This window comes from Gigantopelta aegis, chromosome 1, assembly GCF_016097555.1.
Source record: "Gigantopelta aegis isolate Gae_Host chromosome 1, Gae_host_genome, whole genome shotgun sequence".
In the NCBI taxonomy this organism is placed as follows: Eukaryota; Metazoa; Mollusca; class Gastropoda; order Neomphalida; family Peltospiridae; genus Gigantopelta; species Gigantopelta aegis.
In genome coordinates, this window is record NC_054699.1 from 33,736,278 (window position 1) to 33,758,358 (window position 22,081).

Here is a 22,081-nt window from a genome sequence, read left to right on the forward strand (position 1 = left end):
GAGAGCGAGAGAGAGAGAGAGAGAGAGAGAGAGAGAGAGAGAGAGAGAGAGAGAGAGAGAGAGAGAGAGAGAGAGAGAGAGAGAGAGAAATTTCTGTGACAGCCCTTACTAAAAACTAGTAGGTACTAACCTTCAGAGCACGATCAACCTCTAACTCTGTTTGACCTTTCTGTAAATCCTGACTAAATTCAGCTATTTTGTACGTCAGGTCCGTTTTCGCCCACTTGCTACCTGTAATACGTATAAGGGTCGAAATGTAGTCACCGTAACTTCACTGTTGCTAATATAAAAAAACAGTGAATTATGCCTAGAAAAAAAAGAACAGTTGCTCGTATTTTATAACTGACAACAATGAAAGAATAAATGAAAAGTACATTCCCGAAGTTACAAGCTAATCGTTGCCTAATTAACTCAGTAGCATCAAAATTGTACTGTGCTGTCACTAGGCGTAAACAGTGGTTTTCAGAATACCTGACGAAAAATATAATGTACATATATTAGCCAGTAGTTTGTCATACTTTTCCCACCATTCAACTAGAAAATTGATCCAAGCGAATTTGGTTTATCTTTAATATATCTTCCGGAGGAGCATGTCCCGAGCCCCATACAAACTACGCTCCTCACAGAGTAGCCCCCTTCTCCCTCCCCTACACAGTTTCCTGGACACCTGCATGCAGTGTTATGTTAAGGACGGCGAGCGATCGCGGTCCTCACTAGACTGGTTTTTTTGGTCTAACGTTTGGTTAATGTGATACGCTAGAAGACGATGATGCCAGTCAAATTCTTCGTCAGTGCTCGTCCTCTTGTATTATCTCGGTGGGTCAAAGTTCGAGGTGTACCCATCGTTTTATTCTAGAGTTAACACTACCAGTCTTGATAGTGGTGGTACATATGACAGTGTTTGTTGTCCAAAACGTTCATCTGGTCTATAAACGTATGCAATTTTATTTCATCTAGTACGACTGTGTCAAGTAGCCTTGTGCTTGCAACATATATGGGGTACCTGTAAAAAAAAGTATTAAAATTTTGTGCAAAACTAAGGATGTTGCAAAAATATCCTGTTATATCGAAAATGAGCCAGTTTAATACTTTGAGAGAAAAGTTTAGTACTGACATTCCTGTGTTTGCTGCATTGTAAGATGTTTTAGACTAATAAAGTATTTCTACGATTAAACGTACATATTAAATATATTTTATTGTTTAGAATATCAGTGTCTGTATATTCAATGTGTTTCTGGTCGTCTTAATAGTTGTTAAAAGCCCAAACTGGATTTTGTCTTGAAATAATTTTGTATTTTAGGAAATAAAATGAAATGTAACCTAGTACAAATATTAGAACTATCAGAAACACGTTTAATATTTTATGCAGAAAAATATGTTTATATGTAATTACAATCGTTAAAAAGTGTCTGTCAGTCGATAACGTCTTAAAAATTGCAGCAAACTCAGGTATGTTCCTTTAACATTGTCACTTATGCAATTTCATTTGGTAAAGTACAACCATTACCTTGTAAAGCGTAGCGTTTCTTTCGTTTTGACTTCCTCCCAATGCCAATGTTATCAGGTACACCGCAGCGTGGTAAACTCATCATCTCCTTCGTATTGGGGTCCAAATCTCCTGGAAAACAGTCACAACAAACATATTAACACAGATAAATACACACACAAATAGACAAGACACACACAAGACAGTCGCAAAAAATATTAACACATATAAACACACACACATATAGACAAGACACACACAAGACAGTCACAAACAATATTAACACAGATAAACACACACACAAATAGACAAGACACACACAAGACAGTTACACCAAAAATATTAACACAGAGAAACACACACACACAAATAGACAAAATACGCACAAGACAGTCACACCAAAATATTAACACAGATAAACACACACACACAAAGAGACAAGACACACACAAGACAGTCACACCAAAAATATTAATACAGATAAACACACACACAAATAGACAAGACACACACAAGACAGTGACAACAAACATATTAACACGGATGAACACACACAAATAGACAAGACACACACAAGAGTCACACAAAAAATATTAACACAGATAAACACATACACACACAAATAGACAAATACTCGACCCTCATACACACAAGACACGTAATATATGACGTACACACGAGAAACACAAGACAATCGCAATAAAATGTATTTCCAAATATAAATACACAGACATATAGACATACATACACACACAACTCGCATACGACGCACACATACATACACACGACAAACACGCTGACACGCACACACATACAAGACACACGCACACATGACACACATCCAAGACACACGCACACACGACACACATACAAGACACACGCACACATGACACACATCCAAGACACACGCACACATGACACACATGGGGGCGTGTAGCCCGAGTACTCTGCCGTTCGGGAGCTAGATGGGCATTTGAACAGTTATAATCACTCTCCCAGTCAGAGATAACTCTATAGCGAAAACACGGAATGCCTGTCTACCACTGGGTAGGCAAAGATTCCCGCTCTAATACAACAAACAGCCTATGTTTGACGCAAAATAAAAAACTTTACATTGATCATTTTCGAGTTAGTTTACCGATAACAAATATTTCACATAGTAACCACTAAAACACACACTTACAGGAAGAAAGCCGACAGCACCCCTGTTCAATAATGTTCCTTGCAAATACGTAGGAAAAATGGGGGTGGGCGCAGATACACAGAGAGAGAGAGAGAGAGAGAGAGAGAGAGAGAGAGAGAGAGAGAGAGAGAGAGAGAGAGAGAGAGAGAGAGGGAGAGAGAGAGAGAGGGAGAGAGAGAGAGAGAAAGAGAGAGAGAGGGGGAGAGAGATAGAGAGAGGGGGGAGAGAGAGGGGGAGAGAGAGAGAGAGAGGAGAGAGAGAGAGAGAGAGAGAGAGAGAGAGAGAGAGAGAGAGAGAGAGAGAGAGAGAGAGACTGACAGAGGGAGACAGACAGAGGGAGACAGACAGAGACAGATACAGACAGCCATACAGACAGACATAAAGACAAAGAATTCCACTTTTTATACACTCATAGTATGCATGATCCAGGCCTCTGAAACTTGCGAGAGCGATAGTTTCGTTCGCGCATCGATCGCGTAAATATATTCTGCGTAACCCATTTTTCGTTCGCACACTGAATTTATTACATAATTTACATGGTTATGATGGGTTACGTAAATACAAAATGGGCTAACTCAATTTGTGTTTGCCTAACCCATAAACGGCTTACGCATATTTTGAATCCTCAGATGCCAGTGTTCTATATCATGGATCGTCCCCGCCCCCGTCTTTCGATACAGCAAAACCTGCATTGTCTCACGGAATACACGACGTACATTGTAATTTTAACCAGAATAATTATGCGTCACGAATTTTCTGTTTAGCATTGTGAATACAATCTGTATTCGGGTTTTAAATTATTAGTGTGAAATGGAAACACGCGAATGTGTTTAATTGAGGCTTCGTTTAATAGACCAGTAATCTGTATATCTAGCAGCAGGGGGTAAATTTCTATAATCAAGGTAACAGGAAACAGAACAATAATCCTTTAATGCTACGCGGGCAATCAAACTATTTAAATTATTCAACGTATTCAAATACTAGTCGGTACGCTGTGTGCGTTTTAACAACATCACATATATCAGTTACATACGTCTGCAAACTTGTAATAGAAAACGAAAATGTGTTTTGTTTAACGACAATATAATATTATTGATTTATTAATCATCAGCTATTGGATGTCAAACATTTGATAATTCTGACTCGTAATATTCAGGGGAAAATCTCAATATGTTTTCTATTTGAGCAAAGTCATGTTTACACAGACAGGACAGAACAAACGATGATGTTTGATATACCAGTTGTGGAAGGAGGGGGGGGGGCAGCTTGGGACAGAAAATCCCCTATGAGAAAATGGATCAGCCGAAGAGGGTTCAATCCTCCGACCCAAGAACATCAGGGGACCGCTCTATCGATCTACATCCCGCCCCTATGGAAACCATGGCATCCACCCGAATGTAAAACAGATAATGGTGTATTAGCCACAAGAGTGAAGCGCATGTCGCGATTGGAGAGACAAGGACTGCGCTGTGGAGATGGACAGCGAAAGAAGTTGAAAGATAGGAATTGCTGCCAGACGTCAAAGGAGAGAAATGAAAGTGGGCAGTAGTTGAGTTGTGTATAAAAAGCATGGCGGTCACCCAAATGTAAAATAGACAAGCTTTCTGAGAGTACTCCTAAAGCAATACACGTCTCCTACCGGTGTCATAGTTAATTTATACTCCCCAGGAGTCAAATAAGAACTCCCAATGTACACTCCCCCAGTCTATATTAGATATATAATATGTACTCCCTCTGAATAATATACACTCCCCCATATATATAATATGTACTCCCTCTGAATAATATACCCTCCCTCAATCTATATTATAAGTATAATATCCATTCCCTCTGAATAATATACACTCCCCCAGTCTATATTATAAGTATAATATGCATTCCCTCTGAATAATATACACTTCTCCAGTCTATATTATAATATCCATTCCCTCTGAATAATATTCACTCCCCCAGTCTATATTATACGTAGGCTAGGAATAATATACTCTCCTCCAGTCTATATTATACGTAGGCTATATTGTTTTATGCACTCACATAATTATATTTTTCTGAGTATTGTTGATGTTTGTATTGGTATAAATCTCAGTGGCGAATCTACACGAAGATGTTAGGTATATCAATCAGGGGCGGACGTATGTGGGGGGGGGGATGTTTCCTGGATTTTCGCCATTGCACATTTTCAGAACAAAAGTAATAACTCATCATGTGCGGTGATCGGGTGGATCCTAGAATCTCTCCACCCACCTCTTGCTTGCCTTACCTCGGATTAATATTACATGGATTAATACATACATGTATACATGTGTGTGTGTATATATATGTATGTGTGTATATAGATAGTTGATTGCGCGCATAACTGATGTACATGTATGTTTTCTGCATACCTCATCTTCAGACAACAAACTGGCCTTATAGATCTTATTAATCTAAAGTTCTTTAAAAGGAAGTGTATTCAATATTCAAACATAGTAGTGAGGGAGTGCATATTATAAACACAAGACAAGACAAGACAAGACAAGACAATTTATTCAGTATAAAGGTCATATGCTCATAATACAGTCAGAAACTGTTGTACATTTTTGCGCATGTGTATTTGCAAAGTATACTATAGGTATATATTTAAATATTTAGGTATTTCTAAGTTTTTGCGCATTATAAAGATAAAGACATACATTGAATAATACATCCAAATTTTCTGATGTTATAATGTCTATACATGTTTGTAATGAATGATTTTTTTTATATATATAAATTTAGAAATATGGTGATCTCTTAGTACATTATAATGCTAACATACAGGCAAAATATGGAGTTCATCCTCAATATATCTAATCCATGATCCAGGCAATATGGACAGTCTTTCAGTGTAGGCTATGTTATTATAAATTATCTTCCTTGGTCAACAGCAAGTTATATGTATAATAATAACTGGGAGGAGGGGAGTGCAAATAATACGTATAATAATGACTGGGAAGTTCATATTTTGGGGGAGTGCGCATTAAATGATACCGGGCCCAACAAATTTTCGTATCTCCTAATTTCAAGGACCACAAATTTGTAAAAAAAATGGGTAACTCGCCACGAAAGTCAAACTACATCTGTAACAGTACATGATAAAGCTGTACAGAAAAGTTCAGGTCAATGTCTTGAGTTATTGCGGGAAATTGTTCCAGGAAACTATATGTGCGGGTAGACGTCTGCATGGAGAACAGACAATCAGAGACAACAGACAGACAGAAGGACGGAGATGAAAGCTATAGTTCCTCCACCCCCGTGGACTGGTAGGGGACTAATAATGGTTAGTTCGACCACCGATTAAAAAGTTTGTTTTGTTTAACGACACCACTAGAGCATAGTAATTTATTAATCTTCGGCTATTGGATGTCAAACATTTGGTAATTTTAACATACAGTTGTACAGAGGAAACACGCTACATTTATTCCATTAGTAGCAAAGAATCTTTTATAAGCACCATCCGTCAGACAGGGTAGCACATACCACGGCCTTTGATATACCAGTCGTGGTGCACTGGCTGGAACGAGAAATAGCCCAATGGGCCTACCGACGGGGATCGATCCTAGACCGACCGCGCATCAAGCGGACGCTTTACCACTGGGCTACGTCCCGTCCCGACCACCGATGAAACCTCAGATGAACACTCTGACCACTTATCCGCCGCCTTTATCAGCTATTTCTGGTTTTGAGCATTGCTGTTATTCATCCCACAACGATTTTAAAAATAATTTCTATGGCATCCAGCCCAGCTCGCATTATTATTGAGCCAGAAATATGATCATTTCTATGATTTCAGTGGTGCAACGCTCAGATGCCAGTGTCAAGAAATCCCCGGAGACTTGGTTCCATGGCGGCCCGCATTGTTTCCACATAGGTCAGAATATTTGATGAGTGCACTGAGCATCCTCGAACACGAATAACCGTATTACCGGTAGCTAAAGGCAAGCCAAAAACAATGGGACGTCCAGAGTTAAAACAGAAAGAAAGAAAGAAAGGAAGAAATACTGCTTAAACACAAATCGACAATACAAAAGAAAAATAGGCTATTACGTATTATATTTGTAGCTCAGTGAATAAAATCAATGTACTCAAGCGGTGTCGTTAAAGAAAACACTGGGACGTCCAGAGTTAAAACAGAAACAAAGAAACAAAGAAATACTGCTTAAAGACAAATCGATAACGCAAAAGAAAAATAGGCCATTACGTATTATATTTGTAGCTCAGTGAATAAAATCAATGTGCTCAAGTGGTGTCGTTAAAGAAAACCATGTAAAAACCGAAAGAAAAAAGAAAGAAAGAAAGAAAGAAAGAAAAAAAAAGAAAGACCATAAGAGCTGATACCACTTTACACTGTCTACAAAATGGGTGTTTTTTCTTTTTTTGGTTTGTTTTGTTTAACGACACCACTGGAGCACATTGATTAATTAATCATCGTCTATGGGATGTCAAACATTTGGTAATTATGATTCGTAGTCATCAGAGGAAACTCGCTAAAAAAAATTCTAACGAAGCAAGGGATCTTTTATATGTACTTCCACGTAGACAGGAAAGCACATGCCACGGCCTTTGTCCAGTTGTGGTGCGCTGGTTGGAACGAGAAAAAAATCCAATCAGCTGAATGATTCCTCTGAGGTGGTTCGATCCTGCGATGCAAGTACCTCAAGCGAGCACTCAACCGACTGAGCTAAATCCCGCCCCCAAGAAAGAAACAAACAAACAAACAAACAAACAAAGAAAGAACGAATGTAAGAAAGAAAGAAAGGAAGAAAGAAAGAAAGAACGAAAGAAAGAAAGAAAGAAAGAAAGAAAGAAGAAAGAAAGAAGACTTAATGAATAGTATGTATGAAGGGCGGGACTCGGCCCAGTGGTAAAACGCTCGTCTGATGCGAGATCGGTCTAGGGTCGATCCCCGTCGACGGGCTCATTAGGCTGTGTTTCGACCCAGAGCACCACTACTGGTATATCAAAGGCCGTGGTATGTGCTATCCTGTCTGTGGTGGTGCATTTAAAATATACCTTGCTACTATGTCAGAATTATCAAATGTCCAATAGCCGATGATGAAGAATTCAATGTGCTCTAGTAGTGTCGTTAAACAAAACAAACCTTAAATTTATCCTGTAAGTAAACGCATGACAGATATATTGGGACGTCCAGGTAAAACTCTCGTTCCAGCCAGTGCACCACGACTGGTATATCATAGGCCGTGGCATATACTACCCTGTCTGTGGGATGGTGCATATAAAAGATCCCTTGCTGCTAATCGAAAAGAGTAGCCCATGAAGTAGCGACAGCGGGTTTCCTCTCTCAATATCACTGTGGTCCTTAACCTTATGTCCGAAGCCATATAACCGTGAAAATAAAGTGTTGAGTGCGTCGTTAAATAAAACATTTCTTTCCTTCCAGAGTTAAAACCGAAATAAAGGGGAAAATGAAACAAACAAATAATCACCAGGGGTCTTTTATATGCTCCATCCCACAGACAGAATAGCACATACCACGGCTTTTTTTTTATTCCAGTCGTGGTGCACTGACTGGAACGAGAAATAGCCCATTGAGCCCACCGACGGAAATCGATCCCAGACCTACCGCGCATGAATCAAGCGCTTTACCACTGAGCTATGTCCCCCCCCCCCCCCCCCCCATTTTAAAACTTCCGCGCATCCAGGGGGCGGGACGTAGCCCACTGGCACAGCGCTCGCTCGATGCACGGTCGTTGTGGGATTGTTCCCCGTCGGTGGGCCCGTTGGGCTATTTCTCGTTCCAATCAGTGCACCACGACTGGTCTATCAAAGGCCGTCGTATGTACTATCCTGTCTGTGGGATGGTGCATATAAAAGATCTCTTGCTGTTGATCGAAAAGAGTAGCCCATGAAGTGGCGACAGCGGGTTTCCTCTACCCATATTTGTGTGGTCCATAACCATATGTCTGACGCCATATAACCGTAAATAAATGTGTTGAGTGTGTCGTTAAATAAAACATTTCTCTCTTTCAGCGCATCAAGCGAGTGCTTTGCCATTGGGCTACATCACGCCCCAGAATGCTTTTTTTTTTTTTTTTTTTTTTTTTTTTTTTAGCTTAATGAAGCCATTTTAAAACTTCCGCGCATCAAGCGAGCGCCTTACCACTGGGCTACGTCCCGCCCCAGAATGCCTAATGAAGCCATTTTAAAAGTTCCTGAGAGACAGAGCTGATTGTGCGCTGCACAATGCAAGGTCAGGCGGGATCATCATCGACTCCCTACACGGTCGATTACTGGTGCAGCACTTATTGGTCGGAGATCTTCCTATTTAAAACCCATATAGATGTGACGACTTATCGATCTCCATTGCGGCTACATCGGGTCTACGCAATCAATTAACCATCAGCTGTTTGCGCGTTCAGACTGTTAGACGTCCATGGCACTCTTCACCACTAGTGTTTTTTTACACTTGGGCTACTGTCGTGGGTTTTTTTTTTCATACAGCACCGAACGACTGCCAGCCCAGGCTGGATTGAGGCTAAAACATGATACATACCAACGCTAGGGCTAGTGTCGTTCTTTCCGTAATAGCGGGATGTTGCCCAATGATAAAGTGCTCGCTTGATGCGCGGTCGGTCTAGGATCGATCCCCGTCGGTGGGACCATTGGGCTATTTCTCGTTCTAGCCAGTGCACCACGACTGGTATATCCAAAACCGTGATTATGTATTATTCTGTTTGTGGAATGGTAAATATAAAAGATCCCTTACTACTAATGGAAAAAAATATAGCGGGTTTCCTCTCAAAATTATCAAATGTTTGACATCCAATAGCAGATGGTTAATAAATCAATGTGTTCTAGTGGTGTCGTTAAACAAAACAAACTAACATTTTTATCCGTACAACATGGTCGTTAATCCAGACTACTTTTGTCAGTACTCACCACAAGTTATCTACACTAGTCTAAGACATACTGCCGTGCTCAGCAAATAGCACTCAAAGGGGAACCAAAACAGTTAAAATCTCGTTGTTTAACTACACCACTAGGACGCGTTGATTTATTAATCACCGGCTATTGGATGTCAAACATTTGGTAATTCTGACGTATAATCTTAAAGAGGAAATCGGCTGCATTATTTCATTAGTAGCAATAGGTTTTTTATATGCACCATCACACAGACAGGATATCACATACCACAGCCCTTGATATAAGATTCGTGGTGCACTGAGAGGAACGAGAAATAGCCCCACCGATGGGGATCGGTCCTAGGCTAATCGCGCATCAGCCGAGCGCTTCACCACTGGACTACCCCCCCCCCCCCCCCCCCCCCATTGGGGAACCAAGTCCTCTTGTCTCGAAATATAATACGTTACACGAGTGGTCAAAATAACCATAATTTGTTACATTCGGACTATTACCACGGCTTCCATACAGTACTCCTGGGGTACCAAACTCTATTGTCTTTAGTTATATATTGCCTTTTTATGTTTGGGTTATTGCCGTACTTTCCATATATTACTCAATAGGGAACCATGTCTGGAAAAATAATACGTTACATCAGTAGTCGATTTAACCATTATTTGTTTTGCATTCGCTTATTGTCGTCTGTTTCGTCCATATCTTAACGGGGAACCCATGTCTCGAGATAAATCATAATACGTCACATCAGTGGTCGATTTAACCATTATTTGTTTTGCATTCGCTTAGTGTCGTCCTTTTAAAATACATTACTCAAGGGGGAACCCATGTCTTGAAATGAAGTAATAATACGTCACATCAATGGTCGAACTAACCATGGTTTCGTTAAACAAAATAAACAAACAAACAATACGTATTGAATACATATCGATTGTTTACTATTCTCTTTGAAACGTTGTAGATGGGATGACGAATTTTCCAAACCAAACAGAGGCGAGACGTAGTCCAGTGGTACAGCGCTCGCTCGATGCGCGGTCAGTCTGGGATCGGTTCCCGTCGGTGGGCCCATTGGGCTATTTCTCGTCACAGCCAGTGCACCACGACTGGTATATCAAAGGCCGTGGTATGTGCTATCCTTTCTGTGGGATGGTGCATATAAAAGATCCCTTGTTGCTAATCGGAAGGAGTAGCCCATGAAGTGGCGACAGTGGGTTTCCTCTCTCTGTATCTGTGTGGTCCTTCACCATATGTCTGACGCCATATAACCGTAATTAAAATGAGTTGAGTGCGTCGTTAAATAATACATTTCTTTCCAAACCAAACAAGAACAACTGATACTCACTTGGATATTCTACACTCTCTCAGTTCCAAGTCGATGCCAGTTAGCCTTGCTTTGTAACTTAACAATACCTCGCCGTTTAGAGGCGAGCAATCACAATTTGTAGTTCCCCTTAGCATGTAAATTTATATCAATATGGTAATATGTTGAATGGCTACTAGTAATCTAAGTCAGGGGAGCAATTAATCAGTCTTCTGAGTTTTGTTTTGTTACGTCGAGGTCTGTGACTGAATACAAACTACCGTCGCCTAAAAGTAAATACTTTAAAACATTTAAACTATGTTCAAGCCAATGTCATTTTAATTATAAGAAAATGGTGCTCTTGCTAAGAGGTGAAAGAGCCGCAAAAAGAGATATTGCTGGATCTGTCAATAAGTATCTGTGAATTCAACACATACCTGTAACCGGAAGTCCTGCTAATTGTTGAAATTCTCGAATTGCTTGTTTGACGGATTCTTCCGAGCGAAGAGCGCCGGTTTTGGGATCTTGTGGTACGAGGTAGCCATATTTGATTAAATAATTCTGCAGAAATAAAATAAAACCCCAATAAAATACATGTATAATAAAATATAAAGGCATTAAAGGGACATTCCTGAGTTTGCTGCATTGTAAGATGTTTCCGACTAATAAAATACATTCCTGAGTTTGCTGCATTGTAAGATGTTTCCGACTAATAAAATACATTCCTGAGTTTGCTGCATTGTAAGATGTTTCCGACTAATAAAATATTTCTACGATTAAACTTACATATTAAATATATTTTCATGCTTAGGATATCAGTGTCTGTATATTTAATGTGTTTCTGGTCGTCTTAATATTTGTAAGAAGCCCAAACTGGATTTTGTCTTCAAATAATTTTGTACGTACGAAAAAAAATATATTAGGAAATAAAATGAAATTTAACCCAGTACAAATATTAGAACGATCAGAAACACGTTTAATATACAGCCACTAATATTGTATGCAGAAAAATATATTTCGTATGTAATTATAATCGTTAAAAAGTCTCTGTTAGTCAATAACATCTTAAAACTGCAGCAAACTCAGGAATGTCCCTTTAACGTGACAATGATAAAAATAAAGTTTGTTTTCTTTAACGACACCACTAGAGCACATTGGTTTATTACTCATCGGCTATTGGATGCCAAACATTTGGTAATATTGACATATACTCTTAGAGAGGAAACCCGCTACAATGTCCCAATGTTTCCTCTCTAAGACTATATGTCAAAATTACCAAAGGTTTGACATCCAATAGCCGATGATTAATAAATCAATGTGCTCTAGTGGTGTCTTTAAACAAAACAAAGTTTAACTATCCAAAGAGGGTTCAAGCACCAGGCTTTGTAAAATGGTTCTTTTATTATTAGACTGTAAACTAAAAATGGCTTTTCACAATGATTTCGAGACATATGACGGACAGACGGACCGACGGAAGCCTAAGAGAGCAGATGCAGGCCTATACAATAAAAAGACACTTGTGGTCGAATTTACAGTTTGTTTTAGAGTTACACGCGTGTAACTATAACTGCATTTACTATGCTTAAACACCCGTGTTTAAAGGCATATTGTCACAGATCACTGACCCATTTAATGGTCTAACAAAGTATTACCTGAACAAAAATAATTTGATTTGTCCCTAAATGTACTTTATTCAACCATCTTCATAACCACCACACTCCATTTATTAATTTTGTAAATATAATTGAATTACTGCAATGGTCCATAATTAAAAAACTAAAATTGCCGAGAGGGTTGACATGGATTTCACTCCATTATGGTTCAGTTAAGGTGATGCGATAGCTAGATTTGGTTTCCAACAATTAATGTAATTTTCATTTAGTATCCATTTTTAGAGAAATACGGTCCTTAAATCCGTGACAGTATGCCTTTAAGAAAAACAGGCTTCGTAAATTCGCCTTTAGATGGTGGAAGTTGTCCTAGATAAAGAAGCAGCACACTGGCAGATAATTAAAAACATTTGTGTTATAGGCATACATATTTGATTATCTGATCGGTGTACCGCGATCGACCAGGAAGCTATCACGGATATATATCACACTCAGCAATTATCTGGAATGTATATCACACTTAGAACAATTACCTAGAGTATGTACCACATCACTGATCTCATCGAAAACATTGAAGACACAAAACAGCCATATATATATATATATATATATATATATATATATCCCTCTAAACAATTCATCCAGGATATATGCCACGCGACAATACATAGTCAACTATAAAAAATAATTGTTTTGTTTAACGACACCACTAGAGCACATTGATTTATTAATCATGGGCTATTGGATGTCAAGCATTTGGTCATTTTGACAGAGAGAAGGAAACCCGTTACATTTTTTTCATTAGTAGCTAGACATCTTTTATATGCATTTTCCCACAGACAGGATAGCCCATACCACAGCCTTTGATATACCAGTCGTCGTGCACTGGCTGGGACGAGAAATACAATCACCTATAAGGTATATCTAATTTAGCATACTAGGAAAGGACCGTGTAACGATTTCGTTTGTATTACATAGCACAATTGGAAATGTAAACTGCATAAGACACGATTTGTTTTTTAAATACCGAACATAGCTGGGTATCATGGTTACTTGGACACGGTCTTGATCGTGAGGGGGGAGAGAGAGAGAGAGAGAGAGAGAGAGAGAGAGAGAGAGAGAGAGAGAGAGAGAGAGAGAGAGAGAGAGAGAGAGAGAGAGAGAGAGAGAGAGAGAGACAGAGAGAGAGATTGATTGATTTACTTTATTTAGCCTTAAAACTACATGTATATTAGTGTAATAGAGGTTTGTTTATCTCACTTGTAACATAGGTAGTAGGGAATAGCACCTCGCTTGTAACATAGCTGAGAGGGAAGCCCATCTCGCTTGTGACATAGCTGAGAGGGAAGCCCATCTCGCTTGTGACATAGCTGAGAGGGAAGCCCATCTCGCTTGTGACATAGCTGAGAGGGAAGCCCATCTCGCTTGTGACATAGCTGAGAGGGAAGCCCATCTCGCTTGTGACATAGCTGAGAGGGAAGCCCAGAGAGACAGACAGACAGATAGACACAGAGAGAGAGATAGGAACAGAGACAGAGAGACACAAATAGGGAGAGAGACAGGGAGAGAGGCAGAGAGAGAGAGAGGCAGATAGAGAGGGAGAGAGAGAAAGAGAGAGACAGAGAGAAAGAGAGAGACAGAGAGAGAGAGAGAGAGAGAGAGAGAGAGAGAGAGAGAGAGAGGGAGAGAGAGAGAGAGACAGAGAGAGAGAGAGAGAGAGAGAGAGAGAGAGAGAGAGAGAGACAGAGAGAGAGAGAGAGAGAGAGAAGGAGGAGAGGACAGGGAACATGCTGCTGCAATCGATTATCTTTTATATGCATTTTATATAGGCAAGACTCTGATCATGACAGTACACACCACAGGTTTTAAATGTACCAGTCATAGAACTCTGGGTGTGATGTACGGGGCGGGGGAGACTCTGAATCCATTCAGGCCAATCGATCCTGATAGCCATGGCTCTTCGGGCGAGCGTTTTACCTCAGAGCTATATCCCGCTTCAATTGAAACGCACACATCACCCTGAGCACTTTGGGTATTTGGAACTCCTAGACAGACGGCACGTGTCTATGAATATATTCCACTCCTCAACAAGGTCAAGGTCGAGTCAAGGTTTATTAAACAATTCTCCTTTCTTCAGGACGTGAGACGTAGCCCAGTGGTAAAGCGTTCGCTTGATGCGTGGTTGGTCAAGGATCGATCCCCGTCGGTGGACCCATTGGGCTATTTCTCGTTCCAGCCAGTGCTCCACAACTGGTGTAACAAAGGCCGTGGTATGTACTATCATGTCTGCCGAATGGTGCATATAAAAGTTATTTTGCTTAGATTTTATTGTTTTCATTATTCATTTCCGTACATCCGAAATGTTTTATTATCTACTAATAAAATCCCTCTCCGTTATTAGGTGTAAGTTTTTAAATTGCCCATTAGTATTCTGTCCCGGACCAGACCACTGGCTATCCAAAGGCCGGACCCAGGATGGACATGTCCGAAACCGTTGTGGTATAGGGTTAAATTACTCTCTCTCTCTCTCTCTCTCTCTCTCTCTCTCTCTCTCTCTCTCTCTCTCTCTCTCTCTCTCTCTCTCTCTCTCTCTCTCTCTCTCTCTCTCTCTCTCTCTCTCTCTCTCTCTCTCAAAGGCAGAGGCGGGGGAAGGGGGTAGGGGGTAGGGGGTTGAATCACGATTCACCGGAAAATACATTAAACCACTAAATGACCCAGCAAAAGTACACTCCATTCAATTTGCCCCAAAACGTGCCCACTCAACTAAATACATACACGTCGTTACCCGCTTGTGCTCAACGTGTACGGTATGTTGGTAAGTAGTCATAAATTAAAAATAAATACATTAAAAAGCATTCTGAGTGTAATGATAAAGCAATACATGTCCCTTACTGGGTCCAAGAAGGAAGGAAGGAAATGTTTTATTTAATGAATCACTCAACACATTTTATTTTACGGTTATATGGAAAGAAAGAAGGAAACGTTTTATTTAATGAATCACTCAACACATTTTATTTTACGGTTATATGGAAAGAAAGAAGGAAACGTTTTATTTAATGAATCACTCAACACATTTTATTTTACGGTTATATGGAAAGAAAGAAGGAAATGTTTTATTTAATGAATCACTCAACACATTTTATTTTACGGTTATATGGAAAGAAAGAAAGAAATGTTTTATTTAATGAATCACTCAACACATTTTATTTTACGGTTATATGGAAAGAAAGAAAGAAATGTTTTATTTAACGACGCACTCAACACATTTTATTTACGGTTATATGGCGTCAGACATATGGTTAAGGACCACACAGATTTTGAGAGGAAACCCGCTGTCGGCACTATATGGGCTACTCTTCCGATTAGCAGCAAGGGATCTTTTATTTGCACCATCCCATAGACAGGATAGCACATACCACGGACTTTGATGTACCAGTCGTGGTGCACTGGCTGGAGCGAGAAATAGTCCAATGGGCCCACCGACGGGGATCGATCCCAAACCGACCGCGCATCAAGCGAACGCTTTACCACTGGGCTACGTCCCGCCCCGGATCCAAAAACGTTTCGTATTGTTTTAAATTAAAGGGTCACAACTCCGTCAAAAATGGGTGAATCGTCATGAAAGTAAAACATGATCTGTAACAGTACATGATACAGCTGTGCATAAACGTTCAGCTCAATATCTCAAGGCATTGTGAAAAAAGATCCGGAAAACTATATGTGGGAGTCTGTCGGACATACATACAGACAGACAGACAGACAGACAGACGGACGGACGGACGGACAGACAGACAGACAGACAGACAGACAGACAGACGGACGGACGGACGGACGGACGGACGGACAGACAGACAGACAGGACGGAGATAAAACCTATAGTACCCTCCGGTTGGACCGGTTGGAGACTAATAAATAAAAACACACCTTCCTTCACGTTTAGTGGAGAACTGGTAGGAATAGTAGAAAAGCCCATATAGCAAAGTCCAGTGTGTTGATATACTTATTATCTGTACCTAAAGACAACACAATGATTGGATGGATGGATGGATGGATGGATGATTGAATAAAACAAATTTAATGAATGAAGCAATTAATTAAATAATGCCAGAACGAATTAACGAATGCTTAACGCCAGTACGGAACTAAAAATACCCTTGGAAACGGGTGCTAAACAATTGTACAAGGGAGGATGATACAAATCAATACACACATTCTAAAATTACTTCTAAAGTCAAACAGCTGTGATGTCACATTGTCATTAACCTATACCACAACAATATAACAAAATACCACCGAATACAATGTATGGAACCGAGGTTAACAACAAATATCAAGCACTCAATACCCCCGCCCCCCTTCCTCGCACCCCACCCCTCCGTTCAAAAACAGGTACATGGTCGTAGGAATGTTATGGACCAGAGGTATAACAAATCTAATACCAGGTACGCGTGCAGGACATTGTACAGGAGTGTCTAGACTGTGATGATATAAGTTTTTAAGTGTGTGTGTGTGTGGGGAGGGGGGGGGGGGCAGTGTTGGGGTGCGAGGGCGTCGAGTCATACTTCCCCAGAAAATACATTAAACAAAACAAATGCTTGGAACAGGGGAGGATTATCGAAATTGTTTGTTGTGTAGGGATCCAGTTATGCTTCCCTGAAAAATATATTTAAAAAAAAGATTGCTAGGAGTAGGGATGGGGGTTCGAATACTCAATACACCACCACCACCTATAGCTTAATTAAAATACACATGTGCGCCTGAATACTCAATACACCACCACCACCTATAGCTTAATTAAAATACACATCTGCGCCTGAATACTCAATACACCACCACCACCTATAGCTTAATTAAAATACACATCTGCGCCTGAATACTCAATACACCACCACCACCTATAGCTTAATTAAAATACACATCTGCACCTGAATACTCAATACACCACCACCACCTATAGCTTAATTAAAATACACATTTGCGCCTGAATACTCAATACACCACCACCACCTATAGCTTAATTAAAATACACATCTGCGCCTGAATACTCAATACACCACCACCACCTATAGCTTAATTAAAATACACATCTGCGCCTGAATACTCAATACACCACCACCACCTATAGCTTAATTAAAATACACATCTGCGCCTGAATACTCAATACACCACCACCACCTATAGCTTAATTAAAATACACATCTGCACCTGAATACTCTATATACCACCACCACCAATAGCTTAATTAAAATACACAAAAGCATGGAAATGGAAACGCGCACGTACGCACACACATGCACATACAAAAATATTCTCCAGAAACGTGACTAGTTCTGAACCGTTTCTGTGTAACCGCAAAACGTCTATTGAAAATGCACAATTCTATTACTGTTATGTTATCCATGTGGTGAACCTGCTTTCCGAGTGACTTAAAAAATCAATATCTGACTACCACGGAGAGTCGAGATGTCTTTCGGGAACACACTGAACCGATTGTATCTCCTGTTAAAGCAAATGAATTTCTCTACGGCTTCCGGAACGGTTTCGTCTAAACTAACGGAACAATTCTCTACTCTTATTCAAGAGTTGAAAACCGGTAAACTGAAGTTTGTTTTGTACATAAAAAACACACGAGGAGATTGATTTATTAATCATCGGCTATTGGATGTCAAACATTTGGTAATTGTTACATAGACAAAGAGAAAACTCACTACATTTCCTGTTAGTACAAAAACGTGTGTTTTTTGTTTAATGCGACCATTAGCGCACATTGGTTTATTAATCATCGGCTATTGGATGTCAAACCTTTGGTAATTGTTACCTAGACTTAGAGAGGAAACACGCCACATTTTTTCCATTAGTACCAAACACGTTCTTTTTTTCTTCTTTTTTTTCCTTCTTTTTTTTAACGACACCACTAGAGAACATTGATTTATTAATCATCGGCTATTGGATGTCAAATATTTGGTAATTGTTATACAGACTTAGAGAGGAAACCCGCTACATTGTTCCATTAGTACCAAAAACGTTTCTTTTGTTTAACGACACCACTAGAGAACATTGATTTATTAATCATCGGCTATTGGATGTCAAATATTTGGTAATTGTTATACAGACTTAGAGAGGAAACCCGCTACATTGTTCCATTAGAAACCCGCACTACATTGTTCCATTAGTACCAAAAACGTTTCTTTTGTTTAACGACACCACTAGAGCAAACATTTGGTAATTTTGACATGTAGACTTAGAGACGAAACCCGCTACATTTTTCCATTAGTAGCAAGGGATCGTTTATTTGCATCATCTCACAGACAGGGTAGCACATATCATGGCCTTTGATAATATTACATCAGTCTTGAAACCGATGCACTGACATGTAACTATATAACGAATAATGTTAAAACTTATATTAAAACGTGTTATTGACTTATAATCTCTATGTAAGTAAAAAAAAAGGTTTATTAACAAATTACCATCAAATTATATAGATTAAATTTCACAGGAGGAAGATGAAATGCTAGAACAGCCAAAGCAGTACACAAAGACTAAAAGTAGAACTGTGCGTGTTTTACGTTGGATGTTACATCAGTTGCTTTCACTCCTGAAACTTGTGTATTTACTCTGAGTTAAAGGGGCAGATCCTAGTTTTTAAACACTAAGGCATATTTTTCGCTTTTAGAGCCGCTTATGATCACTCAAATCAAACTTTACATATATGTTATTGTTTAGACTATCCATTTCCGTACAACCGAAGTTTTTCTGGTCATCCTGATGTTTCTAATACCACACAACGCATATTTTATAATTTTAAAAATGCACGTGCGTCTAAGAAGTAACAGTTATGGAGTCGAGTTTTAGTCTATTTTTAACGGTATTTCACCGTTTCAACTTCACAGACTCTTTGTTTCACTCTCTTGTAATGTTATCCAAATGTGTTACAGGTTTGTAAGTTAACTAAACTTAGTGTCCATTTTTACGGGTTGAAACTAGGCTTTGTGTATTTAAAAAACGAAGTTATTTGAGTTAATAATATGTTTTTATATGAATTTTAACTGTATTTATTAGAAAGTTCTATAACAATTCACTGGTTCCTTTTTGACGAAATGGGCTATATGTTTTGCCTATCAGTGTCTGTACCAACAAGGTGTTTGTGGTCGTCCTACTGTTTGTAGTGACCCAAACCAGATTTTACCTTCTACTGATTTCGTACGTACGAAAACATATATATTGGGAAGTAAATGAAAAAATGACTGCTGAATGCATTAGCTCTTGACCGCAAACACATTGGATATACAGGCACTGGTATTCTGGACGAGAAAATGGATTTAATGTGTAATGTTAGTGGCCAAAAATGCTTTGTTAGTCGGAAACATTTTATAGTAGCTGTAAACTCGAGACAGTCCCTTTAAAGGGACATACCCTAGTTTTTAAACACTAAGACATATTTCTTACTATTAGAACTGAACTCATGCGTTACTTACATTTTATGGTTTAGATTATCCATTTCCGCACATTCGAAGTGTTTTTGGTCATCCTGGTGGTTTTAATATCACAAAATGCATTTCTCATATTTTTAAAAACGCACGTGCGTCTCAGAAGTTACAGTTATGGAGTCGAGTTTTAGTCTATTTTAGAGGGTATTTCACCATTTCAAAGTCACAGACTCATGTTTCACTCAATTGTAACTTTATCCAAATGTGTTGTAGGTTTGTAGATTAAACTAAACTTAGTGTTATATTTTCACGGGATGAAACTAGGGTATGTCCCTTTAAGCAAATTGCTGTAAATAATGTATAGGTTAACAATTAATAAACATGTACACATTTTTACAATAACTGAGGTCAGAGCTTTGGTGTGACTTGTATGAGATTTGTTCCGGCCTCGGTGGCGCAGTGGTTAAGCCATCGGACTAGAGGCTGGTAGGTACAGGGTTCGCAGCCCGGTACCGTCTCCAACCCAGAGCGCGAGTTCTTAAGGGCTCAGTGGGTAGGCGTAAGGCCACTACACCCTCTTCTCTCTCACTAATCACTAACCAACTAACAACTAACCCACTGTCCTGGACAGACAGCCCAGATAGCTGAGGTGTGTGCCCAGGACAGCGTGCTTGAACCTTAATTGGATATAAGCACGAAAATAGGTTGAAATGAAATGAGATTTGCTCAAACAGCTGCAAGTTAAACTCTTCGTTTTCTTTGAACTGAGCCAGATAACTTAAAGCCACTATGCCATGAAGAAGGTCAACATTCGTAGTAAAAACCACAATAAATTATTAAATGTGATAAAGTTCATAATTTATGTTTAAATTAACTTCAGCAAAGATAATTATTGTCATGTGTTGTAAGACTAATAAAGAAAACAGTAGCTTTTGTAAATACTGATCATTAACTATTACAGATATTGTATATCTCGTACGAAAATACAAAAAACGATGTTAAATGTCAGCGGCATTAAAAATTGATTGCAAACACATTTCACATCTCTCTTTCTGTCAGTCCCTCAGCCTCTGTCTCTATGTATGTGTGTCTTTGTCTTTGTCAATCAAATTTTGCGTTAAATAATTTTTGTATTCCCATAAAATATTTTCACGTGTATAGGAAACATCATATTTCTAAAATTTCATCAGAATTATCTTATATTATGCATATGTGTATGAGAGAGAGAGAGAGAGAGAGAGAGAGAGAGAGAGAGAGAGAGAGAGAGAGAGAGAGGAGAGAGAGAGAGAGAGAGAGAGAGAGAGAGAGAGAGAGAGACAGAGACAGAGACAGAGACAAAGAGACACCGACCGAGAGAGAGACAGAGAGACAGAGACACAGAGACAGACAGAGAAAAAGAGACAGACGGAGGGTATGAATATCAGTTAATAAATAACGTTTCCAGAATGAATAGTTTCAAAACAGTTCTATTACAACACTTAGTATTGTCTTACTCGAACAACCTCAACTCACTCATTAATGACATTACATTAGAAATAAAAAATATATATAGTATACATTACTAGCAATTATATCGACAAAACAAATCAATAACGGTGAATACAAAGTCAGATTAGTTTTCCGGCGCCCGGACAACCTCGTCAGTGGAAAACAATGCACTGTTCGGACGCGTTATGTGTATATTGATCTTAAGTTATATATACCTAACAGCAACACTAATCAATAAAGACAAATATTCGCCATATTAGAAACGCATCACAGAATACATGGCTGACTATGAACACGTGCACATTATTAGTGGCTGCATGGCATGGCATAGCATATGAATGAATGAATGACGCACGACGCATTCAAAATATTTGATTTACTGTTATATGACGTCAGACATGTGGTTAAGGACCACACAGATATTGAGAGAGGAAACCCGCTGTCGCCACTTCATAGGCTGCTCTTTTCGATTAGCAGCAAGGGATCTTGTATATGCACCATCCCACAAACAGGGTAGTACATACCACGGACTTTTATACACCAGTCGTGGTGCAATGGCGTGAACGAGAAATAGCCCAATGTGCCAACGGACGGGGATCGATCCCAGACCGACCGCGCATCAAGCGAGCGCTTTACCACTGGGCTACGTCCCGCCCCAAATGAATGAATGAATGAATGAATGAATGAATG

The 22,081-nt window shown here is 39.4% G+C and overlaps 1 protein-coding gene across 1 annotated transcript in view; it reads right to left on the reverse strand.

Annotated features, from left to right (window-relative positions):
- LOC121376669 (stromelysin-3-like) overlaps positions 1–22,081 on the reverse strand; it is a 58,533-nt gene that overhangs the window by 18,817 nt on the left and 17,635 nt on the right. Inside the window, exons 2-4 of the mRNA XM_041504496.1 lie at positions 11,301–11,424; positions 1,508–1,618; positions 131–231 (exon numbers count right to left, since the gene is read on the reverse strand). Of these exons, the coding sequence (XP_041360430.1) occupies positions 131–231; positions 1,508–1,618; positions 11,301–11,424 (336 nt within the window). The remainder of the gene's footprint in view (positions 1–130; positions 232–1,507; positions 1,619–11,300; positions 11,425–22,081) is intronic.